Raw genomic sequence first — 10755 nt, forward strand, 5'->3', positions numbered from 1 at the left:
ATTTTCAAATATATTTATATAATTCTCCAAATAATACAAATTACAATTATTTTTTTCTACATTTTTAAATTTTTTTGCAACACACTGATTACATATACATGCAGCAAGCATTACGATGATGAGACATCCTAAATACGCATTGTAATCCACGATTATTAAAAAGCTGGTGGATGTACACTAGCTGTAGGCTACTAGAACATCACCTATGTTCCGTATGTTGCACATATAACTTATACTTTAGTTATAACATATAACCTATGTTTGGTATGTTGCAGGTACAACTAGCATCAAATGTGGTATAACGACTGCCTAAAACAAAAACATTTTTTGACGTTTCAATCTAAGGGTCTTTGTCATGAGAGTTTGTGTAAGAACGTTCTATAAACTCTCCTAAGGAAGGCCTTAGGTCGAAACGTTAAAGAAGTGTTTTGCTTATTTTAAACCTCTGCAATCAGACTAGAATCCCCATTTTACCAGCACCATATAATTATGACACCAACATATTTTCTTCTATCCATCATCTGCTGCTACCAATATTAATATTTGTTTCAAACATTGCTTGAATATTATTTATTACATTAATACTAAAAATCTAGCACTGTACCCACTAACTTTTGAAATAATTTTGAAATAAAAAGTTCCATTAGCTCATCGGTTATGCTTTCTTTTCTGGGTGTTGAATGGCATCAAGGACTTTATTAATATCAAAATCTTTGGCCTTCAGTAGTTGAGTGAGCCATCCACCTTCATCATCAAAACCCATAGCTTTCATATAGGAAAGTGCATTCGCTAAGCGATCTTGAGGCTCAGGGTTTTCACCATCATGAGCTGTTTCATCATCCACAACAACGTAAGTATGGTCACCATCATGCGGTGAACCAGCTGCTTCATCCTAAGAACAAATGCATAAAGTGATTACGACTGAAAAGATTGTTAGCAGGAATCAATGTGTGATAGCATTTTTAAATAACTAGACTCCAATATTGTATTGTATAAGAATTTCCTGAAAGAGACAAAAAGCATCTTGAAAAAGGATTTTCGGGATCTAAGATAAGCTGAATATAACTATTTACCATTGGTTCATCACCATCCTTGTCTCTTGTTTTTGATGTTTCTCCTTGTCCAGTAGCTGGTGATTTGCCACCTTCATGTTGTCCACAACCACCTAAAATGAGGAAATAACCTTGTAATAGCCAGTTGAAATTGTTTAACTCCTATAGCACACTTTGGTTAACCAGTCCAAGACAAATAATTCACCAAAATAACAACAATCAGTTATGTAAGGCAGTTGACTTACCTTCACTGTTTTCAACATATGTGTGAACGTCAACACCAAATGGGCCAAGGAAAGAGTTGAGTGCCTCACCAAACTGATGGAAAAATGCTTGGCCTTCTCCAGATTGACCTGGTCTCTGCCCAGTGCCTGAATTTCCAGGGAATCTAGGGCAACCCAATCCACCACGACCTCCACGGGAAGGACTACCAGGTCTTGGTCCACATCCACCTCTTGGACCCATACCTCCTCTGGGACCCATACCTCCTTTGGGACCCATACCTCCTCTACCACGATGCATCCATGGCATGAACCATGGGGGACAAGGTGGAATGAAACAGGATGGGTCAGGATTGCGTATTCTTATCATGCGATGATGAGCATGAAGACCTTTACTTTCACAAGTACCACAGAGGTCATAATCTGGACAAACTGAACATTTGAATCTTGATCCAACAACTTTACCCTCACAGCCATCACAAGTAACCAGTGCATGAACCTGATCACCACTGCTCACATCTGGATCTGGCCTACTCTTTGACACCACTATAATATGATATAGACAAGATGAAATTTTAATTTTCATATTTAACAGACCCAGAAATTGTCATGACGTTACTATATTTAACAATAATTAGGATTTGGCATAGCCAACTGAAACTATAGAGTGCCTCAAATGCATTGGCCCGCCTTTCCTTCCAGCTTTAAATGATTGTACCAAATAGTCAGAACTTTGCAAATTATTAATTTTTTTACCTTTGATATAAACTCTGAAAAATCCCCCATCATGGTGTGTCAATGCGTCGATTAGTTCATCATCACTTGAGAACAAAACGTATTCATTTTCCTCGTCTGGAAAATATTAACAACTTTAAACACACTCCACACAACAAAACATAATAATCACGTAATTCGAAATATGATACTATTCGTAACTAACAATTGTCTAGTGCCTACCTTTCCAAAATAGTTGAAGGTCTTCTCTCTTCAAATTAGGATACACAGACTTTATCTTCTCGACTAAATAATCGTAGCTGGTCGATGCATCTGTATCGATAGAGAAACGACGAATCTCGGGGTCACTGCATTTACTAAACAACTACAGATACACGCAGAGGTATATTAATGACTAAAATCGGGAATAATAATCGGGAATGTAAACATTGTAGGAAAACCTATTATGAAAGCAAAATTGGTCAAATGAAGGACTCTACGCCCAGAGATTGGTGGAGAGAGGTCAAAAATCTTTGTGGTATTAATAAAAACACTCGTCGTGACCTAAGATCCCTTTTACTGTTTTACACCCTGATCTTGTGTGTGATGATCTTACTCTTACGAATAACATAAACAAAGCGTTTATCAGCGTAATGAATGATTACTCGCCTTTGACAGATTATACATGCGTGGATGCGGTTGATGATGAACCTTTGTATGTTACCGAAGAATCTGTGGCAAGGAAACTAAGAGCGATTAAGATATCTCGCGCCAGTGGACCTGATAACCTTCCAAATTGGGTGCTCAAAACGTTCTCGGACATTATCGCAAGTCCTATTACTGACATATTGAACACCTCATTTACCGAATGTAGAGTGCCTAATGCTTGGAAACTCGCAGATGTTTGTCCTCTGCCAAAGTCGTCTCTCATTTGTGATTTTAACAACGACATCAGTTGTCCATTGTTGATCCACGACAGTTTGGATTTATCCCAGGTTCATCGACAACTATGGCACTAATCGATATGTTTCATCATTGGTTATCTGCCACTGATGGGACATCGTCCACAATAAGAACTGTTCTCTTAGACTTTCGGAAAGCCTTTGACTTAGTAGACCATCATATATTGATCGCTAAACTATTCAGCATAGGAGTAAAGCCAACCATCGTTAATTGGATTATTGATTTCTTACGTCATCGGCAGCAGAGGGTTAAATATGATGGTACTTTTTCTAACTGGGTTGATGTCCATGCAGGAGTTCCCCAGGGTACTCGTCTTGGTCCATGGCTCTTTCTTATTCTAATTAATGATCTACGATTACCAGATCAGATCTCCCAAATGTGGAAGTTCGCTGACGATATCACATTATCCGAAGTGATAACCCAATCTAATGAAAGTTCCATTCAGGACGCTGTTGATTATGTTAACTTGTGGTCTAAAGAGAACCATCTACAACTCAAACCAACCAAATGTAAAGAAATCCAATCATGTTTTAAGAGAATCCCTCCATCTTTCGTTCCAATTGAGATAGATGGGATAAAATTTGATAAAGTTAGTGCTGCAAGACTTCTCGGTGTTACTATTCGTGACGATTTTAAGTGGATAGATCATGTTAAAACCATAACTGCTAAGGCCTCAAAGCGCCTATATCCCTTAAGACAACTTAAAAGAGCAGGACTCAGTGTTGATGATATGAAAGCCTTTTATTGTAGTGTTGTCCGATCAGTACTGGAATATTGCTGTCAATTGTTTCATAGAAATCTTCCCAATTACCTCTCGAATGATCTTGAACGCATTCAGAAGCGTGCATTGCGGATTATTTTCCCTCATCAAAGTTATGATGAAGCACTGAAAGAGGCATCTATTCCCACCCTCTTTGACAGGCGAGAAATGCTATCACAAAGTCTTTTTAAAGATATTGTTGTCAATGGAAACCATCAACTTGCTGGTTTACTTCCCCCTCGTAATAGCTGTAATGGTTTTCTGAGAAATAATAGAACTTTTAACACGCCACAATGCCGAACAGATCTTTTATAATGAGTTTTAGTACTGAAGCAAATTTTGCTAATTGATAACAAGTTGTATATATGTATTGTTTCCAATTTTAAATGATTGTATATATCTATTCTAAAGAACACATAATTGTGACTTTGACTAAAAAGGACTAAAAAGTTGTAAATATATATTGTTTCTTATTTCATTATGTATTTTAAATTATCGTATATATTTTTATGTAAAAGATACATAATTCAGTCTCATGACTGCCAGTGTCCTTTTTTCTGATAAATCTCTAAATCTCTCTCTAAAGTATAAATAAACCTCCCCCTCGGGGGTTTACCTACAAGGATCGTACACTTATAAGTTATACAAAGTGTCCCAAAAAAAACGCAACTCAGGTTTGCACCATAGTTCAGCTAAAATGACTTTTAGCATTGTAAATGAAGGATTAAGAGCCATTTTCAATTCCCAGAGGTGCTTATCTATTGTGCTTTAGAGCTGTATTAATGTTCTGCATATTTAAGTGGTTGCTTTTTTTTTGGGACACCCTGTACAGGGTGTATCAAAAAAACGCAACCACTTAATATTCTAAAATTCATATTGTTTATAAGCTCAATAGATTTCATGCCCCTGGGATTTTAAAATGGCTTCTAATCGTACAGTTCAACTGCTAATAGTCAAATCAGCTAAACTAATAATGGTGCAGCTAACAACCGAACAACGAGTTTTTATTGTCGTGCATGATAACTTGAATGCTAACTGTCGACCTTGTAAGATTAATTGTAAATAAAATTTTACTCGGTAATACTTTCAATTCAGCTCGTTGGTTTACGCACCCGACTTTGTTTACCAACGATTGTGCCGCTAGAATATGATTACAAGCTTTCTCGCATTCCAGGGGCCAAACGTCTTTTGTGTTGTAGAACAAAGAGGACATTCATGAATATTAAGTGGTTGCGTTTTTTTTGATACACCCTGTATATAACTTACAGAAGCTGGTGAGCAGGGGTATAAGCATGTATAGTTTCCCTTATATACGGAGAAGCCGTTCAAAGCCGTTCCGTGCAAGATTTCTTTAAAGAAAAGTCAACCAGCAACTGAGCTACACTATATAGCCTATGATTACATTGGATTTAAGTCTTGTGATTAGCAAAGAATATGAAGTGTATAGACTATAGTTAACCAAATTACATTCAGCTCTACTTTCATTGCTTAAAGTCATATCATGTTCTATATCTAGTCATTGTATAGAACATCGACGTCGTATAGAACCAATAGTTTTCCAGCTACCAGGTCCACACATAGCATTAACCACTGTTTTCATCAACTTGATGCTCCTGGGCTGGTGTTCAAAGTTGAACATCATTCCACCTCCATACTTCTCACGAATCACCTCTGATGCCTGTGAGGAAGTATACTGCCACTCCCATGAAAATCTGTCTTCAGCAGAAAAACCGATACACAACTGCGATTTACTCATTCTTTTGCCAGTGTAGAAATGTAGTCGAAAATTGATATCGCCGTCGTAATAAGTCATTTCCCAACCGTAATCCAGATTTAGACCCAGATGATGGCCATTCCAATCGGTGTTGAAGTAAACATGATCATCATACAACGCTTTTGTGATCAGTTTGTTAGGCATGGCTTGTTTCATTAGGGTTGTAACCATGGCCAACGAATCATTATGAATGGTGCCGATGCTATATTCGTCATCAATATCAATTCCATCCAAACCATAGAGTGTGACAACTTCCGTTTTGAGATAATCCACGAAACTTTGGGCTGTAGATTGATCTGCGAATTGCGACCAACCTGTTTGGCAACCATCCAGTATGGTCAGTAAAACAGTTATACCTTAAAAAACAGAATGTTTTGGAATGTTTCAATAGACCCTTTTTATATAATCACGGCACGAAAACCATCATCAGTGTATGGACAGCGGAAAGCTTACCTTGGTTCTGAAGTTGTTTTATGTATCCTGAATCAAGTACCATCTGAATGTTCGGGTTGAACTGGGCTGTGGCGTGCGGATTGCCCTTGGCTCGGAGCATGGGACGAGTGTAGGTGACAAAATTACCAGCAAAGATACAAACCGCGTCAATCGCTGGGGATGGAGTCGTCTTTGCTAGCACGTAATTTTTGATATCAAGAAATTGCTGATTGCTCAAAGGATTGATATAGATTGTAGCAATCGGCTTTTTCTCGTATATATCACATTGCAAAGAACTGGTAATAGCCGCCTGGCCTTTAAAGAATACTGCCATTCCTGTTTCAAAAGGACCGTGTTCGTTTGCAAGTGGTGTTTCAAAAGTGAATGTATTTCGAACATAGAAAAAGAAGGTAATCTCTTCCTTCGGGTGCGCGAAAACGAAACGCATTGCATCTTCAGGAGTTGTGTTGGGAATTTTTCTCACAAAATTGCTCCAATCACCCGGCGTTTGAATCTTGTCTTCAATCCTCTTCCATCCCATGTTTATAGATCAGTATAGCGTTCTTGTTACCAGCAACCACGTCGACGCGCTGTGAAAAATATGGTATAATGCATGATTGGGCGCCGGTTAGATATTTTTATTTTCTCTACGACAGTGCAACTTGTGAACTATTTTATTTGATGAATCACCCGTTTATGATCTTCGAGTTTGTTGCTGCTATATAGGATATCTTACATAACGTTAAACATGATATGTAGTGTCGCAGCTCCTCGCAAGAATGATTTTCATTGGCTGAACTTTACAATACATTTCTGTTTCAACCAATAGCATAGCTTCGTTCTTTAGACAGCATAGAAAAGCATAGAAAAGCAATGGACGAAAGCTTCCGAGCACTGCGACATGTCCCATGATATAACCCAAGCTACATATATTTATAAAACTGGGATGAATGCTAATAAACAGACGATATAGACTGTGTGTTTTCATTTAGACTAAGAAGGAAGTCATTACGTATAGCTATTCTAGCGTAATTATATGTGTCAATTGTGTGGGTAAAAGAACCTTACGATCGCAGATATAAAACTTGTAGTTTTGGTCAATAATCCTACTGCATGCATGCATTGTTGATGTCTGTATGAAAATATATACCAATAATATGGTAAGCAACCCGCGCGTCGAATTCATTTCAAACAAACGAAGAGTTTCTCTTCTTTATTGGTCTACTAATTTATTAAAATCAGATGATTTAAGCTGATTTATTCGGATGAAAAAAGCAAAATGTGCTGCACAAGGCGACAAATACTTGGTCGGTTTACTTCGAAATATTACCTACCATTGAATATTGTGAGGAATAAAATCCTAAGAGTTTCGATGACGCAAAATGTTGGGCTCTTGCAACTGTAGCCCGCTGTCTTGGGTTACACGAGTCTCTATTCCTATTCCTATATTAAAAATCCTTGGAACTCTAAAAATGCTCTGGAATCGTAGGCGATAATGTAAGCCGCAGTACTGCAATCTCATTTTATGTTTGTTCGCTTTTTACTGATTAACGAATAACGGCATTTTTAATTTGCCATCCAGCATATCGAAAGAAAAAAATAGTACGATGTATTACTTGCAACTTGCAAGAGCTCAATAACAACATAAACATAATAGGTTGGTTAACATTCTAGAAGGTCATTATAACAATCAAGTACTTTCCGGCCAGTTACTTGAAAGTACACACATGAAAATATTTACTCTGCCTCTAATATAGTCTTACATTGACATCCTATTTTTATAGGTGAAATCTCAGAGGTGAAGATGAAGCAGATATTGCAGTCGCAATTTTTATCTATTTCTGATACATTATGCGAGATAGTGAAAGGACTCAACGAATGTCAAATCGCTTCTACCTTTGAATGCATTGTAAGCAGATTGTGCAGTAGTTTCGACAGCGTTGTTATACCGCCAATGACAGCCATAAAGAAAAGTTTGGATCTTTTAGTCGAAGAGCAAAGACTTACCTTTATTAATGGTTTGTACAATTACGTCGTTCCTTTAAAGCTTAGAAAAGAGTTGCCAACTCTTAAACCACTTCCTCAGGATAAAGAGCCACAGGACCCCCCCACAAGTGCTTATTCTTCAAAGAAGAGAGCGACGGAAGAGAAACGTTACACCCCATCAAGAGAATATTCATCGAAAAGACAGAATTTAAGAAATCAAAACGGGAAGGAAAAGGAGAGAGCATTGAAAACAAAAAAAATGAATTATGCAGAAAAGTGTACAGGAAAAAGAGAAGCAAGATTAGATAACAATCGAAGTTTTTCAGGAAAAACTACTAGGAATGGTAGAAGGAATGAAGTTGTAAAGTCAAATAGTTTAAAAATTCGCAGACCAAATCACTGCATACCTCGTAGACAGTATTCCTACGAGGAGTTACCTTCACATGCAGTACAGGATGAAACGGAAGTAAAAAAGCCAAATAAGAAACGTAATTCTTTTATTGGTAAACTTTCCCGCCTGTTTAAGACAGAGGATGGGAAACTAACAAGCAATGATGAAACCGAAGATAATTTTGACCATAATATTAGTCATAAAGAATGGGATAAAATTACGACCAATGAACAAGCGAAATTGCTTTCCAGCAAAGTAGAAATGAAGCAACAAAATGCATTTGTAAAAGAGAGCAAGAATGGAGTGAAAGTCAAAAGAAAGAAGGAGAGAGATATTACTAGTGGCAAACCTTTGGACAAGAAAAGATATTCCGAGAGTTCGGCGAAACTAACGGCGAAACACAAGAATACCAATGTCAATGAAGACGAAAGCCGTCTCCAAGGATGCAGTAGGAAATGTTCCTCACGATCAAGTAAAACGTCTAACAACGCAAGCTCACAATCACGCTCTCCTGATTGGTTAAACGCAAACTTTTCGCGCGATAATCAAAGTACCGTAGTCGTAGAGCAAAATACAAAATGCAAGCCTTCTCAGAGCAACGAGCACGAAGCGAGGAGGACAAAAAAGCAACAAACGCCACCTAGGAAGGGTTCCATATCATCTTTTTCAGACTCAAACTATTCTTTCGAAAGTGATTCAGACTATTCTTTGAGTTCAGATAGCAGCGTTGATTTGAAAAGAAAATCATTTCATTATTCTGAAGAAGACACGACGGATGACGAATCACACCTAGGAACCTGGGAAGACTGCTCCTCGAAATTCAGTTCAACTCGAGCAATTTGCGGAGACCTGGAAATGAATACTCTCTCAATAAACCAAAGCGATAAATCTTCATCTTCATCGGACTCAACAAAATGCGTTGAAAAACATTCAGTAACAACAGCATTGAACGGAAATAAAACTTCAGACCATAATATTCGCCCGCAACAAAATAACTTAAATGGCGGTAATCTTGTCCAATTCATTGGAATTTTGTGATTACATTGTGTTTCAATAAATATATTTATTACGAATAACTGTTGTACATGTCAGTTTGTTTTCAAAAATGACAATTACGTGTATACGCAACCCTACGGCTACAGATGATAAGGTCATTACTACGATATTTCTCACATCTCATGGACGGGTCTCCGGAGATCTTGCATGTTTTTTGCATGAGTAGGACTTTAGTTAATCCAGTTCATCTATTAAAAAGATGTGGCATACCTTAACAGTTACTTTGTCTTTGACAATTAAGCTAGTATGAAATACACATGACTACGATTTTCAAATATATTTATATAATTCTCCAAATAATACAAATTATAATTATGTTTTTTTCTACATTTTTAAATTTTTTTGCAACACACTGATTACATATACATGCAGCAAGCATTACGATGATGAGATATCCTAAATACGCATTGTAATCCACGATTATTAAAAAGCTGGCGGATGTACACTAGTTGTAGGCTACTAGAACATCACCTATGTTCGGTATGTTGCAGGTACAACTAGCATTAAATGTGGTATAACGACTGCCTAAAACAAAAACTTTTTTGACGTTTCAATCTAAAGGTCTTTGTCATGAGAGTTTGTGTAAGAACGTTCTATAAACTCTCCTGAGGAAGGCCCTAGGTCGAAACGTTAAAGAAGTGTTTTGCTTATTTTAAACCTCTGCAATCAGACTAGAATTCCCATTTTACCAGCACCATATAATTATGGCACCAACATATTTTCTTCTATCCAACATCTGCTGCTACCAATATCAATATTTGTTTCAAACATTGCTTGAATATTATTTATTATACATTAATACTAAAAATCTAGCACTGTACCCACTAACTTTGGAAATAATTTTGAAATAAAAAGTTCCATCAGCTCATCAGTTATGCTTTCTTTTCTGGGTGTTGAATGGCATCAAGGACTTTATTGATATCAAAATCTTTGGCCTTCAGTAATTGAGTGAGCCATCCACCTTCATCGTCAAAACCCATACCTTTCATATAGGAAAGCGCATTTGCTAGGCGATCTTGGGGCTCAGGGTTTTCACCATCCTGAGCTTTTTCATCATCCACAACAACGTAAGTATGGTCACCATCATGCGGTGAACCAGCTGCTTCATCCTAAGAACAAATGCATAAGTTATTACAACTGGAAAGATTGTTAGCAGGAATCAATGTGTGATAGCATTTTTAATAACTAGACTCCAATATTGTATTGTTAAGAATTTCCTGAAAGAGACAAAAAGCATCTTGATGTTTCAAAGCTAGGGGCTTTTGAAACCTCAAGGATTTTTGGCATCTAAGATAAGCTGAATATAACTATTTACCATTGGTTCATCACCATCCTTGTCTCTTGTTTTTGATGTTTCTCCTTGTCCAGTAGCTGGTGATTTGCCACCTTCATGTTGTCCACAACCA

The 10755-nt window shown here is 37.3% G+C and overlaps 4 protein-coding genes across 4 annotated transcripts; 1 reads left to right on the forward strand and 3 right to left on the reverse strand.

Annotated features, from left to right (window-relative positions):
• Positions 1-5: 5 nt before the first annotated feature.
• Positions 6-2666, reverse strand: LOC114543298 (sequestosome-1-like; the record flags this gene model as incomplete). Its single annotated transcript, XM_028562340.1, has 6 exons — positions 6-892; positions 1074-1165; positions 1298-1819; positions 2030-2125; positions 2231-2320; positions 2657-2666. Coding segments are annotated over 6 exons (1047 nt in total), but the record flags the coding sequence as incomplete, so codon positions are not given.
• A 2239-nt stretch (positions 2667-4905) lies between these two features.
• On the reverse strand, positions 4906-7998 carry LOC114543297 (endo-beta-N-acetylglucosaminidase F1-like). Its single transcript, XM_028562339.1, has 3 exons — positions 7924-7998; positions 5938-6506; positions 4906-5840 (listed from the first exon to the last, which is right to left on the reverse strand). The coding sequence occupies exons 2-3, from the start codon at positions 6455-6457 to the stop codon at positions 5227-5229; spliced, it is 1134 nt and encodes a 377-aa protein (XP_028418140.1). The 5' UTR covers positions 6458-6506; positions 7924-7998; the 3' UTR covers positions 4906-5226.
• On the forward strand, positions 6169-9521 carry LOC114543295. The gene is made up of 2 exons (XM_028562337.1): positions 6169-6326; positions 7701-9521. The coding sequence occupies exon 2, from the start codon at positions 7721-7723 to the stop codon at positions 9329-9331; it is 1611 nt and encodes a 536-aa protein (XP_028418138.1). The 5' UTR covers positions 6169-6326; positions 7701-7720; the 3' UTR covers positions 9332-9521.
• A 99-nt stretch (positions 9522-9620) lies between these two features.
• Positions 9621-10749, reverse strand: LOC114543300 (sequestosome-1-like). Its single transcript, XM_028562341.1, has 2 exons — positions 10665-10749; positions 9621-10458 (listed from the first exon to the last, which is right to left on the reverse strand). The coding sequence occupies exons 1-2, from the start codon at positions 10665-10667 to the stop codon at positions 10222-10224; spliced, it is 240 nt and encodes a 79-aa protein (XP_028418142.1). The 5' UTR covers positions 10668-10749; the 3' UTR covers positions 9621-10221.
• Positions 10750-10755: the final 6 nt, after the last annotated feature.

This window comes from Dendronephthya gigantea, unplaced genomic scaffold (genome assembly GCF_004324835.1).
Source record: "Dendronephthya gigantea isolate DGI-Jeju-01 unplaced genomic scaffold, DenGig_1.0 000434F, whole genome shotgun sequence".
Taxonomy (NCBI): Eukaryota; Metazoa; Cnidaria; class Anthozoa; order Malacalcyonacea; family Nephtheidae; genus Dendronephthya; species Dendronephthya gigantea.